Consider the following 20,358-nt stretch of genomic DNA (forward strand, 5'->3'; position numbering starts at 1 on the left):
CACACACACATACATAATTAGGTTCAAAGTATACAGTAGACTTCAAAGCTCAGCAAATTTCTTTCTGTAAAGATTCACATGGTAAGTATCTGAGGGTTGCAGGCTACATATGGTCTCCCATGACCACTCAAATCTACTGCAGTGTAAAAGAAGTCACAGGCAATATATAAATGAATGAGTGTTGCTGTTTTCCAATCAAACTTTATTTACAAAAACAGTCAGCCAACATATGGACAGTAGTTTGCCAGTCCTTAAAGGAGATTACGTATTACCAGAAGTAATACTCAATGGGATGGAGAAAGGATAATTTAGTATTTTTCTAGGAAAAAATATTAATGACATTTAAAAAATCTTTACTGATTCTTAAAAGCAACAGCAACAAAACCCACAGACATAAGCAGCGCATGAATCTTACCTGGTTAGGTATTCTCAACGGGGGCCTTGGACCTCCAGGATACCGAGGTGACATAAAAGGCTATTGAAGTAGAACAAATAAATAAACAAAACAAAACAAAAAAAACAGCACAATGTAAAATACTGATCTGAAAATAAACTGTTTTAAAGACTTTTCGAATTATACAAAACATAAATCAACTTATTTCCCCATGTGGTTTCTTTCAGGAGAATAAACGCTTTTAAGAAAAAACACAATCCCATTTTTTATTTTTGGAGTATCTGGAACTTTTTCTAAAAAGAATATAAAAACATCAAAGATGACTAAAGTAACTAAAGCAAATTTTTAAAAAATGTTAGTTATTATTAAGATAATGACATTTAAATGGCCAAAAAAAATAAATAAAGTTAAGGAATTTAGGCACCTGAATCTCACAAAGACTTCAGGAAGAAGCTTATTGGCCACATCATTACACAAACTGGGTTCTGAACATATACTTTGGACTCAATTATTCAGCTTGGTTATCAATTTCCTCTAATAATTAAAAAGTTGCAGAATTTCTTCACTTTTTCTTTCATACTTGTTTAAAATGGCAAAGAAATTTCTCTTCCATAGGTTTTTTATGGTGAAAAAAGCTTTGGCTTTCCTTTTTCAAATGTCTGTTATAATTCAAAATTGATTATAAATTTTAAAGTTGAAATTTATTTGTGTATTTTGAGTCTAGCAGGTTATGAGCTATGTACTTTTAACAAAAGAAAAAAAAAACTGGTCTTACATTAAAATTCAAGTCAATTTATCTTGTTAGATAAATCAGATTCTGCTAAAATGTGCTGACTCTGTCGGACTGAAAAACATCTGAAAAATATCCTAAAAATAACATTTCAATTATCGTCCAATGTTGAGTGGAAGAATATTTTTGGTCACTCAGATTCAGGCATCAAACTTTTCAAAGTATATTCCTAATGTTATTCAGAATTCCATTTTTACAGAAAAATTACATGATTTTGTTTAATTATGTCACACTGTATAATTTACTTAAACTTAAGATCACTCCTTACATGTAACATTAAGTAAATTATCAACTCTAAATGGTTGAATATCATAAAGTAAAATATTAAGAGTGAAGTAATATAAATTAAAGATCAATTTAATAGAAGCTTGGGTAAGCCAAATCTATAGTACTTCACATAATTAAATTCCACAATCATAACATATTTTCTATACACATTTTAGAAAATGAGCATGCAGTTCTTTGCTACATTTTTAAAACAGGGTTATCTTCAAAAAGTAGCATCTGAAAAATAAAATCCTAACAAATTTATGTTGAATGGACTGTTTCTATAATATTTTTTGGAAGATCTGACAAACCAACAAGAGGAACTTTAGAGTTAAACAAGCAATTCAGTTTTTTGCTTTCAGTGTTCTCATGTTAGACCATTATTACATGTTTTTACGTGTTAATCTTTATGTTAATGAGGAGATCATTTTAAATGGACAGACAGACTAGATTATCCAGGTAAAACTGTCACCTCCAACTGATAAAACTTCAGTGGGTTTTCCAATTTTAACACTTGAAGAATATTTTATTTTCATGTATTTGATCAAAATTGTTTCTCTTTTACCCTTTCTAGACTCTACTTCAAACAGAATTAGTTAACTATACTGCCAACTAGAAGCTTATCCCAAAATTCACACTCGGCTTTATTTTTAATCACCTGATTTCATAACTGCCTTTTAAATTCTGAACTCATTAAAAAAATTTGGTAATTATATATTGTATCATTGGTCTTGGGATATTTGTCTTCCTTTTACAAAGTGATGTTTTATGAGATGTTTATTAATCAGTATATCAATTTAGTTTTTGAAACATAAGAGAAATAAAAATAGGTTACTAATAATTCACTTTGAAATGGAATCTGAGGTAGAAATTATGTTAAAAATATTATTAAATACCAAATGCTGAGATAAACATTGAGATGGACCTTATCTGAAATAGAACATTTGAGATTTGCATATCCCTCTGAATGTAAAATGATGTTTTCAGTATTAATATAATGGACTATCTGAAAAGAGAAATTTTCTCTAATCGATTGTACTGTGACTAAACATACTTTAATGGGATTGTCATACTCTCCTATCTGACTGTGAGGCACCCTCCGGGACTACGGGGTGGGAGAGGCAGAGCATGTGGTTGCTGGGAAGCTACAGACCTCTGTAGAGGAAGATTGGGAGAAAAAAAGATTCTCTCTTTAGTTCACTTATTTCCTCTTTTATGCCCTCCTCCAAGTTCAAATTTATGTGGTTTTGGCAGGAAAAAAAGAAAAGAAAAAAAAACCACTTATAAATTCACATCTGTATCAATCCAATTAAAGGAAAAATGACAAAAATCTAGTTAACTGGAATAAAAGCCTACTACCTTTATCTAAAATACAAAGACTGCTATGGGTAAAGCACTGCTGAGATCAGATTAGTGCTGTTACAACATAAGCTGTTACTATCCAGAATGATCATTACCTTAAGTTACCCAGTTAATCACATAGGTCCTCACTTGCCTACCTCTTGAGGTATAGACACAACAACTGAACCCACAAGAGTGTGCATATTAGCAACTGAGAATATTCAACTAATATTTGTACTTCACCATTCAGAAGCCAATTTTCTTTCGAGAATAGTTCAAGATATTAAAACTAGTTTAAATTCTTTAACGGCAAAATATTAATCTAAGAGGTTACCAGCTGATAATATAAAGTGTATCCACTGACAGACATGTCATACTCTTCATTAATAGCTTGGGAAGACCAGGTTCTTCAAAAGAATTTTTGGCTAGGAAATATTCTTTATATTTGGGGGGGAAATTTTTTTTTTAAAATAGTTTGAGCATTAAAATATTTGCCTGAAGGTATCACGATGGTGAATCAATATTTTAACTGGAAAAAGCCTTCACCCTGAAAAAGAGATTTATAATGTGTGTGAAAAAAATATTTGGCTGGGAGTCAGGGCCTAGGTTCTAGTTTTGCAATAACTAATTAGCAGAGGGGCCCTGGGCTAGAAAACCTTCCAGGGCTTTAATTTTCTCAACCATAAAATGAGGGACTTGGACTGGATAATCTCTAAAGTCCCTTAGAAAAATGAACAAAACACAAAACTGAAAACAAAACTCTGATTCTGTGTTAATTACCTCCAGCATCACCCTTAAGGATACAGATTTGTATACTGTAAATAGCTATAAATATTTGAAGGGTGTAGGGGTGGAGATATAGGCATATGTTCCTAACTCACAAACCAGTAGTATCAAGGAGCTAGAGAAATGTATTCCCATACTTTTCAGAGAAAAGGAAAACCTAGTTAAAGAAGAAAAAAGAATACTCCAGCAATGATGCACTTTGTTCAGATCAAAGGTCAATGGGAAGAATAAAAAACAAAAAACTGAACTTATCAATTAAAAGGTATACTAGCAATTTTTTAATTTAACAAATGTATGTTCAATATCTAGTTCAATATTAGTTTTGGGCACTGCAGTGAACAGGCAGATAAAAATCACTGCCCTCTGATTAAGATTTTTTAAGGTTCCTGTCTTGTAATTAATAGGAGAAGCAATCTTCTGGAAAAACCGCTTTCTCTATCAGTCCACTAATGTGAAGAAGTAGAATGTTCTCTTCACCAAATGGCAAAGTATCAATGAAAGCCCGCAGAAAATCATATTTCAATCTGGTGCCTTCCGTCTGAAGTTATAATTACATCACCCTGACTTGATAGAACATGTAGTGCTATGAAGAAATGAAAATCAACGCTATGCTTTGGTTTTGGAAAAAAGCTTTCCAAATAAGGCAAAATTCATGGAGTCAGGTTCTTTATAACACAAGATAAAATGAGTAGCACTGTTTGTATTCTGACATATGGAAACTACATTTATAGACAGAAATTCTCCTTTCTACGTGTTTCAGCTATCTGGCCCCCAAAATGGAATAACCCAAAGTGAAAGGAATAAAAAAATATACAGAGCCTGAGAATTCAATAAAATTTGGTGACTAAATGAATGGGGAGAAAAAAAGTCTAATAGAAATACAAACCAAATGTCCATCTCATTTCCTCTAAGTAGTTTTTATAGAAAAGCTCATACCATTCAGAATCATAATTTATTTCAGAATGAATGTCATTCAGTCTTAAAGGATTATTATTTTCCATTATACCAAGAATTATTCATGGAATTTTAAACTTCTGCTTCCCTAAAAGAGTGATTTTCCTTTATTCTTTGCCCTTTTTTGCTAGTGGAAGGTAGTCTGTGTCTTCTTATTTGATCTTTCATAAACCCTTAGTGCTTTATCTCAATGCCCTAGGAATTAGAAAGAACCAACTCTTTCCTCACTCTGGTTGAAGTTAGATTGCTCAGCATGATTCTTTCCTTCTTGAAGATCCCAAATGTTCCCAATGGAATCATTTTATAAACAATTTACCCATCCTGAGAAATAAAGAAAATAGAAGTAAAGGCTGTAGAAATACAGGATCAAAGAGGAAAACTAAGGACATTCATGAAAGAAGAGTTGACAAGATTTGACAATGCACTGGATATATGGAATGAGAAAAAGAGAAGAATCAAAGATAAATCCCCAATTTTTGGCTTGAGGTTATTCTTTTACAGAAGTGGGGAAGATCCAAGTGATACTTGTAATCTGATTTCCAGTCTAGACTGGGAGCTTCTCACAGGCTGATGCCATAGCATCTAATGTGGTACTTAGTGCATACTAGGCATTCAGCATATTTTTTAAACAAATAAAGAAATATTGGTATCTTTAAGCAGAAGGAAGGTAGAGAAGCACAGAGCTTGAGTATTTCAGTTATGGCTTTAAGGGCATTGGGACAGGGGAACTGATTTTCTTTCAACTGTGAACCTTTGTGTTATTGTTGATTCAAGATGAGTTTTGGGAGGACATATATATATAAATATTCAACTTAAAAAAATAAAATAATTTACTTACCCTGAAATTATAGGTACTAAGAACCAGTTTAAGCCCTAGCTTCCTTTAATATCTATGATCAAACTATACATCTTAAGTGACACATTGCTCAAATGTTAACTGTAATATTTTCTTTAAAAAAAAATATATATATATATTTAGTATAGCTTTAACTACATTTGAGTGTGGCTGACATACAGTGTTATATTAGTTTCAGGTGTACAACAATGATTCGACAAGTTTACCCAGTATGCTATGCTCCCAAGTGCAGCTACCATCAGTCACCATAATATTTTCTAACATTTTAATAGTTTTTTTTAGAAAACATATAACCATGATTTATTCACCAGAATATTCTGTTTCTTGAGACTACCCAATATTCTCCTTTCTCTGCCAAGTAAATTTCTACTGATCTCCCTAGGGCCAGTTTAAATGTCACTCCCTCTCTGAAGAATCTCTATAGGCTCTTCCTCTTTCGACTTCTTAGCACTTTGCTCATACCGTTATCCTACAGGACTCAGTGCACTGCAGTATAATGTGGGCCCTGATATGAAGGAAACCCACTTCAGAGGAAAGAACACAAAACCATATCAGAGCAAGAAATTTTTTAAAAAATATTTTAAAAAATTTATTCATGAGAGAGGCAGAAGGAGAAGCAGGCTCCCTACTGAACAGGGAGCCCAATATGGGACTCGATGCCAGGACACTGGGATCATGACCTGAGGTGAAGGCAGACACTTAACCAACTGAGCAACAGGCTCAGGCACCCCAGAGCAAGAAATTATCTTAACGTCAAGGTAATTAATCCATAAAATAAAGCTGGTATTTCCAAGAATTCTTAAAGTTGATGAAGCAATATATAAATCAATTTATCTCTCTCTCTCTCTTTCTTTTTCCAGTGGGAGAAAGTCAGGGCGGGGGGCAGAGGGAGAGAGAGATCTTAAGCAGGCACTACAACCAGTGCAGAGCTCCACACAGCAATGGATCTCACAACCCCAATATCATGACCTGAGCCAAAATCAAAAGTTGGACACCCAACTGACTGAGCCACCCAGGTGCCCAAATCACCTTATATCTTATTTTAAATATCTCAATATGGCTTTAGAAACTCTTTATTTATTTATTTTTAAAGACTTTATTTTTAAGTAATCTCCACACCCTACTTGGGGCTCAAACTCAACCCCCTAGATCAAGAGTCAGATGTTCCACCAACTAAGCCAGCCAGGTGCCCCTAGAAAGTCTTTAAATATTAGTCTCAGAGAATAAATTGATAATAAAGAAAATTTAAAATCATTAAAAATAAGTTTCTTTAAAATGCCACTTAAGCATTTTCTATATACTATTTTATATGTAACATATACAATTTCCTATGTACTATATTTTATTTTATTAGCACAATTTAGAATAAATCAGTGAAGAAGAGAAGAAAAACATCAATTTCTTTGGAATGGACAAATGTAACATTTAGAAGTCTGAGGTATGTTCTAAAACACAATTTTACAGGACTTACCTAATGTAAAGTAACTGAACTTTTCTGAGAAAAATTATTCATGTGAAATTTGCTTCTAATTTTGAAAAAAATAGTAACTTTTAAAAATGACTGAAAGAACACAATTACCAAGTTTTAGAAAATATGAACTGACTAGAATTTCAAAAATGCTCACTTAAAAAATGACCTCCTCACAGAATTACTCAACTGAAGTTTTAAAGTTTTATATCGTACAATTATAATAAAATCTGACTTATAAAATTTTATTTGGATATAATTTTTGGATGTATTTTATAGCACAAAGTTTTACTTTTTAGAGTTTACTAGGTCAACCTCCTTACGTAAAAGGAAACTAAAGACCAAATTTCTTAATTGGCATTTTAGTTTTCTTATAGAGCTAACATCTTGCTACAGTAATACCTTTATGGAATGAAGGCAGGTACACATACTTCATTCTTATGACCAACTGACCATAAATAAATTGCCTGACTTGGCACTTCCTCCTCGGCCCCCCAGCAACTGTGCAACCATTCACTTAATGCAGAATTCCTTACCCTTGCTACCACTCAACCAGGAAAAAGCTGAAAAGGCAGTTGTATTTCAGGTAAGCAAGTTAATTTGCATATAAAGCATTACATAGCATGTGTTCTTGATTCACTGAACTAAAAGAAATGTGACAACTGAAATAAAATCAATTTAGTAAGCTCTAGCTCTCTTTTCTTACATATTCTTGGTAGACTTTTGATAATATATGTTGTCTTTAGTCCACTTATTAGTGTTTTTAAGTCACATGCCAAAAGGCAATAGAAGATGAGAACAGAATGGTGATAAATGGGGGCACCTGGGTGGCTCAGTGGGTTAAAGCCTCTGCCTTCGGCTCAGGTCATGATCCCAGAGTCCTGGGATCGAGGCCCGCATCGGGCTCTCTGCTCAGCGGGGAGCCTGCTTCCTCCTCTCTCTCTGCCTGCCTCTCTGCCTACTTGGATCTTTGTCTGTCAAATCAATAAAATCTTAAAAAAAAAAAAAAAAGAATGGTGATAAATGAATGTGGTATTAGAAGAGTATCATCATTATAATCAAACTGTTCATTATAATCTGATAACTTACAATGAGGTTCATGAGGAAGGAAAGGAAGCAGTTAGCACATTCTAAGAGAGAATGTACAGACTTGTAGTCAATAAATATTTGGCTGGTTCCATAGCTGGCTCATTGACTAAGTGAATGAACAACATGATGGAAGAAAACAGCCAAAGATGGAATGAAGTTTGGTTCTCTTGCATGAACTCTCACCTAACCAATGTGCCTTGTTAAAAATAGGTGATACCTCGGGGTGCCTGGGTAGCTCAGTCAGTTAAGCGTCTGCCTTCAGATCAGGTCACCATCACAGGGTCCTGGGATTGAATCCTGCATTGGGCTCCCTGCTCAGTGGAGAGTCTCCTTCTCTCTCTCCCTCTGCCCCTGCCCCTCCTCACTGCTCATTCATTCTCTTTCCCTCTCTCTCTCCCAAACAAATAAATAAATAAAATCTTAAAAAAAAAATAGGTGATATCTCTTGCTGTTATAAACAGGAAGCCACAGGATTAGCTGGTTTGTTTAGTGAGTACATGCTTATCAATTATGTATAGAAGGGAAAACCCTGCTTGCTTCAGTAGGATAATTTATATCTTCCAGAGGACATAATAAAAACAGTAAGGAACGAAGTGTTGACACCAAGAAGATGCTGAATTATAATTACAATATCCCTATCAACAACATCTAAGAGAATTTCTCATGGAGATGACTAATAGGGCCTTTTACCCCCTCCTACTCCATTCAGGTTTCTTTTGTTATTTCTGGGGTGTCGGGTTTGACAAAAATGTTCCTTAGTTTTACAAACTGGAAGTACTTAGTAGCCAGTTTTTGGTATAAAAGGATGTCAGGTTAATTTACATATGAGTTGGCAAAACAAAAAAGAAAAGTGTGGTACTTTAATTGAACTTTTCCTGAAGCGAAGACCAGCCTTGAGAAGGGCTATCAATTCCTCACTGCAGGTCAGCTCTCAGTTGTCTCCTACAGAGCGGTGCTTACACAAAGGATCCCTCCTCATTTTTTTAGACTGAAATCTATTCAGAGAGAGAGAATCCTCAGTCATGTCAAAGATGACTATGTATTTTCTTTCCATTAAGAAAAGGCTCAGCATTTTAGTAAGAACATTAAACATTCTGTCTTATCATATTGTCTTTAGCCCATAACCATCTCTAATCCAAAATCTAAGAAAATGGTTATTTGCCAAAAAAAATCTGCTTCTGTCACCATTTAGGCAAAAGCATAAGCTGCAAAGTGACATACAGGCAGGAAAAATATTATATTAACTACATGTTGACCAAACATCCAGCTCACTTGGACCTGTGCAGTTATGGCCTTAGATAGATTTAATCCTTCTCCTGAAAATTTTTAGGTACCGTTTAAGCAGACAAAGGGAATAAGTAAGAAACAATTCTATGACATGAAAATTATTCTAGAATCTTGCAAGGGAAAAACTTCTCCCCAACAAAATTTCTGTAAATGTTAAATATGGCAGTTTTTAATTATTTTTTATAGTCCTGGAAAGGTAATAAAAATATGTTCACTGTAAGATTTTACCCAAAGCATAAACATTCCTTTAAACACTAAATTTCCTTTTACTTGCTCTGCGACCATTTTTTAGTTAATTCAGTTCTCTTTACTGTACAAGATCTTCCTTTATATATTTCACTTTTTTTTTTTTTTTTTAAAGAGAAGGAGATGGGAAAGGGCAGAAGGAGAGGGAGAGAGAGAATCTTAAGCAGGTTCCACACCTAGCACAGAGCTGACTCAGGGCTTGATCTCACAACCTCAAGATCATGACCTGGGCCAAAATTAAGAGCTGGATACTTAACCATCTGAGCCACCCAGACACCTCAGATTTTCTTAGATAGATTTCTATTCTCTATTTTTCAATTCCCTATTTCACTTAGAAGTAAATCTTCTTTCTTAATTGTGCTTTCTTGAACTCATGTGCTATCAGTAATAAATAATACTGAGAATATTATTTTGAAAAATCTTTAGTGTTGTGACTTCTGCATTTCACCACAGCCATCTTTCATATAGTAAAAATGTTCACATATTTTAATTTTTATAATTCCATGAGATGCTTCATGAGTTTTCTGTAGAAAAGTAATGAAGCATAAATTATACATCAAATAAATTTCGTCAAAGTTACTTTACAATTCATATATCTTAATTTGTTTAGTTTCTTTTCTGTTTTCCATAAAAACCTCCATCAGACATTACTGACACCCCAGTGGATAAGACACTCTTGATTAACACATTTTAATTCCAACTAGTATTAAACTAATTTAGCTCACAAAATGACATACTTGTGCTAGCGCATTCTGCTGATAAGCATAAATATGTAGCTTATCTCCCATACATCTTACATATTCTATCATCATCAACACTTAATTAAAATAACTCATATAAAATAACTGTAAAGTATTACCAGATCCAGCTTCCTAGATGTTATTTTTGTAAGGCTAATCCAATTCAGCACAGTCTTATAAGCAGGTTGATTCTTTTGATATGGATTTAGTCTAAGCATCAAAATTGTTCACTCACATTATGGGCCTTTTCAAGAAGATAAGACTATTTCTCAAGCCTTCATTACATATATTAGAGGTGTGTGGCAATGGACTTCTGGACTCTGAATGGGGACCCTGCTATCCTTTGGTCTAATAAGCTATAATAGTTTGATACCATTCTGTAAAAAGCTTTAATAATTTATTTCAGATTAATTTATGTTCACAAATACATATGGACACATTTTTTATGTTGTTGTTGTCTGTGAGGCAAGTAGCTAGAGACTTACATAAGATGAATCTGGCTCCGTACTCCCTCCCACTACTGACCGAAGTCCCAGACAGATCAGCCCATCTTAATGCATTAAAAAATTACATTATGGGTATGAAAATACATGTTTGGAATTTATAATTTATAAAGGAAACTATAACAATAATTTTTTAAAACTACTCTTATTTTTTTATTAAAGAATGTAAAAGTATTCCATTCTTCCTTTTCCCTATTTTATATTCATACATCCATCTAAATGTGCCCCAGAAAAGAGTACAGAAGAGAGGTATTTTAATTTATCTACATGTATCATTGGAAAAAAAAGTAAGAAAGAAAGAGAGAGGGAGGGAGGGAGGAAGCGAGGGAAGAAGGAAGGAAAGCATGCTACTTTTTTCTTATCCTTCTGAAAATATGGTAGAGAAGATTCTACTAATTAAGCAGTAGTCTTTTCAAATTCTCAAATAGCAGTAAGAATGTGAAACAAACTGGGCTATGGTCTTGGTGTTCTAAGACAAGTGGCAGATTATATATATATTTACTTTCTTTAAAAATGAAATGATACGGGGCGCCTGGGTGGCTCAGTGGGTTGAAGCCTCTGCCTTCAGCTCTGGTCATGATCCCAGGGTTCTGGGATCGAGCCCCGCGTCGGGCTCTCTGCTCAGCGGGAGCCTGTTTCCTTCTCTCTCTCTCTGCCTACTTGTGATCTCTGTCTGTCAAATAATTAAATAAAACCTTAAAAAAAAAGAAATGATACTCTCATATTCACTTGGTTACTTTCCTATAAACATAAAATCTATACTTAAAGTTATAACTCATGTCTAAACTTTATAGAATAATCTTTCCACAGAACAGGTTTTTATAGCAATTATTAATGTACCAAAAAGTCTGTTTTGAAACTAGAGCTTACTAATTCAACTAATGATAGCATGTATATTAATTGCACAAATTGCAAATTGCAGAAAGTGAAGTTATTTCTCCATCTCCAATTTAAAATACACATTTTGATATATAAGTCTTAAATAGATATAGGTACACAAAATTGATAAGGCAAATTCAAATGGAAGATATATTTACAGATGTCAGTGGAATGTACAAAATACAAAAATGACAGAAAACAGGTAGTATTTACATTTGCAAGCACTCGAAGCAATTCTATTTTATTCTTTCTTGACAAGTATCCTAGTGTTCTGATTACTCTATTTCCTGGCACTGTATCTTCTACTCAAGATTATACCTGTTCGCTTATAAGGGACTCTACCTGGCACGAGCCTATATGCTTCTTAAAAGCACCAGCAGAGCTGTTTTCTTTGTTTCTCGGCAAGGATGAACAGTTGATGATAGCCAACACTTCACTCCCAGCACTATTTCTTTGGCCTCCCCTTCCGCCCCCTCCAACCACTGCCTCATCTCTTGCTCTCCCTTTAAAGCAAAACTCTGGGGGTGCCTGGGTGACTCAGTGGGTTGAAGCCTCTGCCTTCAGCTCAGGTCATGATCCCAGCGTCCTGGAATCGAGCCCCATATCAGGCTCTCTGCTCAGCAGGGAACCTGTCCCCACCTTCTGCCTGCCTCTCTGCCTCTTTGTGATCTCTTTCTCTGTATCAAATAAATAAATAACATCTTAAAAAAATAAATTAAAAAAATAAAGCAAAACTCTGAGCTGGGCACACTTATTGTCTCCGATTTCTGTCCTTCCAGTTTATCCTGAATCTACGTTTATTTGGCTTGAATGCCCATCACTCCACAGAAACTGGCCTGATCAAGGTCACAAGTTACCTCTTTGTTAAATACAACAGTCAACTGTCATTCCCCAACTAATGTGAACTATCAGTAGCATTTGACACAGCTGATTATTCCCCTCCTTGAAACATATTCTCCGTGTGGCTTCCAGGATACCACAATGCCTGGCTTTCTTCTCTCTTGGACTGCTCCCCCCATTCTTCTTTGGTGGTCCCTCCTCATCTCTCTGACTTCTTGACATTCGAGTGCACTCGGTCCATGGCAAGGGTTTTTGTTTCTATCAGTACTCACTATCTTGAGGTTTTCATCTAGGCTCAAAGCTTTAAATATTATCCACATGCTAATAACTTCCAAATGACTCTAGCCCAAGGCTGAACCACAAAACTGCAGAGGGATAGGCTGTTCCCTGCTCAACATCTCCTGAATATCTATGAGCCATCTTAATCTTACCGAGTTCAAAATTAAGCTTCTGGTACTCCCCCCTCATACCTCCTCTTGGAAGTGTGACCTACATCAGTAAATGTCGACTCCATCCTTCCAGCTAATTAAGTAAAAAGCCTTTCAGTCACCCTTGATTTGTCTTTTTCTCTCACGACACATTTCTTGACCATCACCAATATCTGTTGGCTTGAACTTCAAAACAGATCTAGAATCCAACCACTTCTCACCACTCTTACTACCTTAGTCTAGCCCATAACAATCTCTTGTCAAAATTTTCCAGCAACATCCAAATTGGTCTCCTTATTTCCACCCTTCCCTCCTATAAACTAATTTCAACAGAGCAGCCAGAATACGACTATTAAAACCCTCCACTCACAGTAAAACCCAAAATTCCTACAATGACCTACAAATGCTACTTTCTATTATCTAGAACTTCAGATCGAACTATTCTCCTCAGCAGACACTACATTTTAGCTACCTGGACCTTCTGTTGTCCCTGGAAAAAGCTAGTCATGCTTTGAACACAGGGGCTTTACATTTGCTTGTCCCTCAGCCTATAACACTTCCCCCAGATGTCATGTGCTTATTCTCTCACTTTCTTCAGGACTTTACAAATAGAGTGTCTTCTTTGATGAGTACTTCTCTGGCTACCCTATCTAAAACTTTGGTAATAATGTCTATTTTCCTTTCAGGTTTCATTTTTCTCCCTAGTCCTTATCACAATCTAATAGATCATATTAGACTCTAAGTTCCCTGTGAGCAGGGATTTCTATTTATCTTTTTTTAAAAAAATTCATAGGGAATACAGGTGGCCCAGGTCAAAGCCTGGCAGCCTGCTGGGATGGCACCCCACCTTGTAGGCCCCAGTCATATCTCTAGGAGCCTGCCTTTCACTGAGCTGCGTGCCTGCCAGCTGACTCCCTCAGCCTTCACCTCCCTACCCGACCCACCTCCTTGAGCTGTAGTAAATGTCTGGTGCTGTATGTCATTAGCCATCTTTGCCAGTGGTTCTCAAATTTTAGTTTGTAAGACTCAGCGGCTAAAAACAAAACAATAACAACAAAAACACAAAAGATTTCTGCCTCACTCCCTAGCCCCCCAAATTCTGACATAAAAGAAGTCGGTTGACACCCAGGGCTCTCATGTCAGTACTGCACAGAAAACACTTGGAGGGACATTGTTCCGTCTTTACTCTTTAGATTTCTTAGAAACTATCTAGTGGGGGGGGGCAAATTATGGCTCACCCAATAAGTGTGGCCTACCATTTGCTTTTATAGATAAAGTTTCCCTGGAACAGTTTTGCTGCATAACGTCTGAGGCTGCTTTACACTATAAGGACACTACAACAACAGAGTTGAGTAGTTGTAACTTCAAAGCCTCCAAAGCCTAAAATATTTACTATCTGGCTTTTTACAGAAAAAGTTTGTCAACTTTTCATATAGATACAAGATAAATTATTTCTGAACACCACCTAGTGATAAGCTATCTTTCAAAAAGGCTAAAGGCAGGGACACCTGGGTGGCTCAGTGGGTTAAGTATCTGCCTTGGGCTCAGGTCATGATCTCAAGCCCTGGGATCAAGTCCTACATCAGGCTCCCTTGTGTTCACTCCCTGTCTGTCTCTGTCAAATAAATAAATAAAATCTTAAAAAAAAAAAAAAAAGCTGAAGACATTCTAATGTATACTTAAAATAAATCTATCCCACCCATAGAGGGCATTTGTAAATATATTTAATAACCCATCCTTATCTTTATTCTTTTTTCTGTTATTTATTTATTTAAATAATCTCTACACCCAGTCTTGGGTTTGAACTCACAACTCCAAGATCAAGAGTGGAAGGTTCCACCAATTCAGCCAGCCAAGTGTCCCACCCATTCTTATCTTTAATTGCCCAAAGAATGGTGGCCACTTTGTTTCTGTAACCAACATAAAATAAAACTAAAATTGTTATAAATCGCCTATGTATATTTGCAATTTGCTATCCATTCTTCACCCTCCTCCAAGTAGCTATAATAAAAACAAGCACTCTGGGAAGAATTTTCAAAATAAGGTCTTCTCAAAAGAAAAACTGTAATTTCAAATTAGCTGAAAAATACATAAACCCTTATCACAGATATAATTTTAAAATATGATACTTTATGCTTCATACTAAATATCCTAACACCTTTAGCTAGCAGAAACAGGATTAAAGTAAAAGGAAAACCAATATTGGTCTAGGGTGGCCAAGCTCACTTTTTCTTAAATATTCATTTTGATACATAAACAAATAAAGTAGGGTTTTCTAACAGAAAACGATTTCATTCCATTCTACCGAGAAACCCATGTAAAGACTCTGAAGCCTTGATACTTTCTTCTTTGCTCTCTGTCCATCTAGCTACTGCTGTAGGATCTTTAGTTGTCTGAAACTGCAATTTTTAGAAAGAGCTTACTTAGTTACTCAAGCTGAGCAGTTTTAATTTGTTCTAATAGTTGAGGCCAGAAAAACTATTACCACAACTGCAGGAAAGCATTATCAAAGCCAGCAGCTGTCAGGCACCTTTTTTTTTTTTTAGACTGCTTTTATCTCTGAATTAGAGAAAAACTTGTTCTATTTTCGATATTTAGAATCTCTGTACTTGAAGATTCAAAATTACATTTTGAAGAGAATTAAACTTAATTTTTATGTCTTGAACTTTGATAAATAAGCAACCTTCCCCACCTCCCCTCTCCAAATCCTAGTGTATTTAATTCTGAAAAACACTTATTTTTAATGTCTGGATTTTTAAACTCTACGTAGTGACAATGTTATAGTTCAGTAAGTCAAGTCTACTCTAGATTTTCAGTACCATACTCATTCAAACTAAGGAAAGACATACTAACGAATTTTTTGGCTTATTATCTAAGATTAGAGATGCTATCTACAACTTCCAGGAAGAGGGAAAAGGGAGTTCTCTCGGTGCAGAGTATTTCCTAAAACTAACTCTCCAACAGCCATGGTGAGGAAGGATAAGAGGAAAGGAAAACCATGGGAATAAAGGCAATATGAAGATTAATAATAAAAGGGAACTGAGAAAGCATGGAGACTATTTAATTATATGTATAAATAACAGGGTAAAAAGGGTGTAACTGATTACAGTATAGTTGCATAAAAGTTGAAGGAGTGCTCAGGTGGCTCACTCAATTAAGCATCCCACTCTTGATTTTGGCTCCCATCATGATCCCAGGGTGATGAGATGGAGCCCTACATCAGGCTCCATGCTCAGCAGGGAGTCTGCTCCAATCTCTCTCTCTCTATTCCTTCCTCCACCCCTCCCCTTCACTCCACCCAACCCCCCCCCACACACATGCATGCTCTCTCTCTTAATAAATAAATAAATCTTTTTTTTTTTTTTTAAAGGACTAGCAGAACAGGTGAGTATGCTGAGTTATGAAGGTATCTTCAAAATGTAGGACTTACTTCCAGAAATAAATTAAATATCAGCTCAAGAAATATTTAACCAGGGGCGCCTGGGTGGCTCAGTGGGTTAGGCCGCTGCCTTTGGCTCGGGTCATGATCTCGGGGTCCTGGGATCGAGTCCCATGTCGGGCTCTCTGCTCAGTGGGGAGCCTGCTTCTCTCTCTCTCTCTCTCTCTCTGCCTGTCTCTCTGTCTACTTGTGATCTCTCTGTCAAATAAATAAATAAATAAATCTTTAAAAAAAAATCTTAAAAAAAAAAAAAAGAAATATTTAACCAGGACTTGTAAATGTTTTTTCATTTCTTGTTGTTTTTGTTTTTTCTTTTCAGTTTCAAGATCATTAGACAGTTAAAATAAAAACTTATTTTTTCTCATTTTCTGATTCATTTTGATTCTTTTTCTTTTAAGTATCAAGAATATTGTATTGAGCTTGGTTTTTATCTTCATTGCTTTATGAATGTCATCTATACTGAGCTTTTTTTCTGGTCAATAACAACACCATGGAGAAAAGGGAAGATTTCTTTCTATTTTTTGTTCTTCTTATTGCATGATTATTATGTCAAAGCATTAGGTCAGCTTGCTACAGTGCAGTCTTGCTAAAAATAGAACCTATGGAAAATACACCCTAAAAAGTAGAGACATCTATAAACCACCACTAGATGGCAAAGCAGATTTCCCATTGCTAACATTATGCCCGCAAAGCAAAACGTGACTTACAAACCTGCTGCATGTTTTCTACAGTATCAGAGTTTCTATGCTTTTTGACTTTAAAATATGGATGACCGCCTCAGTCTGAAACTAAATTGCTTGGTATACTCTATCTTTCATAAATATTTATAATGTTATTGATGTCCAAGCTTTACATTTATAATCCAACATCAATGTATTATTATTTTTCAACAATTTCCGTTAAGAAAACTGAAGATCTACTGAGTATAAGACAGCAGATTTATCAAGATAAAAATCAAGACAAAACATAACACATGGTAAAAATGAACCAAAGGCTACACAGGGTTCAAAATTAGATATTTATAAGCATAGCCCACATTAGTTATATACTCAAAAGTATCCATATTAGCACTTACTAAAAGATTATATATATATATATTAATATTTTATTTATTTGACAGAGAGAAATCACAAGTAGACAGAGAGGCAGGCAGAGAGGAGGAAGCAGGCTCCCTGTGGAGCAGAGAGCCCAATGCGGGACTCGATCATGACCTGAGCCGAAGGCAGAGGCCCTAACCCACTGAGCCACCCAGGCACCCCAAGATTATATTTTTTAAATAAAAGATATGGATATGTCTAGTTATAGTGACAAAAAAAAGAGTTTCTACTTAAAAGTCTTCTTGTGGTAAAGACAAAGAGGAGGGGAAAATAAAGTATTCTCACTTCTGTAAAAGTTTTCTTGGTTGAAATTTTAAAAATGCCCATTTCTTTAATGCAGTATATAAGCTATAGTATGTTCGCAAGAGAAGCTTTCTTGTTACTGAAATCTATAAAATTACAGAACTTCATAAAGTGACTAATAGTCTAATTTTTTTAAACACAAAGGAAGGACTTTATTTTATTTTATGCATTCTGCTAAACCATTTTCGTTGTTATACATAAGTGAGAAGAAAATCTAATTGGTTCAAGGAACACTGCTACCATTCAAAAAATTGCAGGAATCAAACTTGGCCTGTCTTTTGATAAGAATGCTATAAAAATGAATAAATAGCACAATGATGCTTATAATGGATAATTCATATTTCTTAGCATACAATGGAATTTTGCATAAGATTCTAACACAGGGACAGGAGACTCAGAGTATAGAGTCAGTTCTGATTGCCTACTATGTGTACTCACACCAACCACAATAACGCATTTTCTTCCTCTAACACTGCCAAACTCTAGTTAGATCAGTGGCCACTTTGACTGCTTCCTCTTGACCCAGTAGCAAGACTTCCTAATTAAAGAAAGCTGCTCTAACATCATTCACCAGTTCATGGTAGTTAGGTCACTTTGAGAATTTATAGGATTTTGCATACAAATCACTCTTGATAAAAGACTCCAAGTAAATAAACATGTACCTTCCTTTAAATGGCTTTTTTTTTTTTTACTAAACTGATCCCTCCTTTTGCATGACCTACTATTCCCATTGATTTTACTTAATTGGTCTACCATTCAACAACAGAAGCTCTTGCATTTCAATAAAAATGTCAAAGTTTAAGTATGAACAATGTTAATAACTGTCACAAATAGACACTAGCCTAAATTTTACAATATGATCACATAGTGAGTGGAACTCAGAATTAGTGAAGATAGTGCTTTATGTGCTAATTACAAACTCTTCTTTCTTTAGTTTCTTCCTTCCTTCCTTCCTTCCTTCCTTCCTTCCTCTCTCTTTTCTTCTTTCTTTCTTTCTAAATTACATTCTCATAGCCTCAGTCTTTTCCTGGCCTCATCCCATTCCAGCTGACTCCAAATAAGATTTGTATTTCCTCACTAAGAATAGGAATTCAAAACTATTCTCATATTTTGGATAATTCTTGGAGGTTAGTATCTTTTGGGATTAAATTCATGTCTGGCGTTCAGACATGAATTATGATTGTCTGCTGCTATTTTTACTTATATACGTTAGCTACTCTTCACTAACAACAGGCATTATGGCCAGAATTACGCTGAAGTATAGACCAATCCCTATAGGAAACCAATGCTGATATTCAGGAAATTCTTGAGTAGATTAGTCCCATCATTATATGTACCAAAAGATAATAACATCCTATTTCTTTTTTTTAAAAGTTTGATAGTATGACTTGTTCACTATTTCAAAGAGGTATTTCTAGGGAGACTGGACGTTAAGCTTGCTGAATAGGGAAAAAGAGTATTTGGGATTAGCTAGACTGGTCTCCCTGGATGAAGAGGAATGACATGTACCAAACTCAAACATAGCTAACTTCTACCATCTATCTTTCCCAACTCAGATAAAGACATTAAAACTTTACAGAGGTCCGACGTAGGAACGTAGAATGATCCTGGATTCTTCTAACTCTTTCTTTACTAACTGTAATTTGGTTAATCAACTAAAGCCTATCAAACATAACTATGAATCGCTTCCTTCTTTCCAGTCTTACTGCCATTACTCTTCAATAGGTCCACAAAGTCTCTTCCTTGGGCTACTTAAAATGGTCAACTGACTTGATTCTCTTGCATTCATTCCCTCTAAAAAGTTCTTCGTTTATCTTTCAAGTGTTAATGTTTTTGGAGTTCACTGCGTACCCTCTCACTCTCTCATTCTGTACTTTCTGGCTAGATAATTAACCTATCCCCGAGGACTCGAGTGCTTTTTTTTTTTTTTTTAAGGTTTTATTTATTTATTTGACAGAGAGAGAGATCACAAGTAGGCAGAGAGGCAGGCAGAGACAGAAGGGGAAGCAGGCTCCCTGCTGAGCAGAGAGCTCAGATGCGGGGCTCGCTCAGATGCTGGGCTTGCTCAGATACAGGGCTCGATCCTAGGACCCTGAGATAATGACCCGAGCTGAAGGCAAAAAGGCTTAACCCACTGAGCCACCCAGGCGACCCTTGAATGCTCTTAATATGAAGGCAATCCTGCAATTTTTATCTTTAGCCTGGATCAATCAGTGCCGTAGGCTTCAAGCCCATATGTTCACTAGTCTAAAGGGTATCTCTAACTGGAGGTCCCACAGGAACCTCCTATGTCCCACCTCAAACCTACTATTCGTTTTGTGGTCTCTATCTCGAAAATAAAACCCCCATCTGCTCAGGTTGAGATAGAAACCAGGACTTTATTCTTGAATTATTTTATTCACACCCTCTGTGTTTATTTGCCTCTTAAATCTGTTTATCTCTCTCCACACCCACTGCCACTTAGTTCAGGCCATCATTAAATTCACCTAGATCACTGTACCTGCCTCCTCAATGGTCTTGCCTACCTTTAGACCTGTACTTCTCTGCAATTCTGGCCATTAGAGTGATTTTTCTAGAAGTACAAATATTAACATGCCTCTCTCCTGCTTGGAATCCTCAGTAGGAGCCTCATCACCAGCCACTCTCCCTTT

At 35.6% G+C, this 20,358-nt stretch overlaps 1 protein-coding gene across 5 annotated transcripts in view; it reads right to left on the bottom strand.

The window, feature by feature from the left end:
* The window catches only part of SSBP2 (single stranded DNA binding protein 2), a 296,460-nt gene that overhangs the window by 61,902 nt on the left and 214,200 nt on the right, over window positions 1–20,358 (bottom strand). For all 5 annotated transcript variants that reach the window (XM_059418173.1, XM_059418175.1, XM_059418171.1 and 2 more), the window contains one exon: window positions 416–475. In XM_059418173.1, the coding sequence (XP_059274156.1) occupies window positions 416–475 (60 nt within the window). The remainder of the gene's footprint in view (window positions 1–415; window positions 476–20,358) is intronic.

The sequence above is a fragment of the Mustela nigripes genome, chromosome 12 (genome assembly GCF_022355385.1).
Source record: "Mustela nigripes isolate SB6536 chromosome 12, MUSNIG.SB6536, whole genome shotgun sequence".
NCBI classification, from domain to species: domain Eukaryota; kingdom Metazoa; phylum Chordata; class Mammalia; order Carnivora; family Mustelidae; genus Mustela; species Mustela nigripes.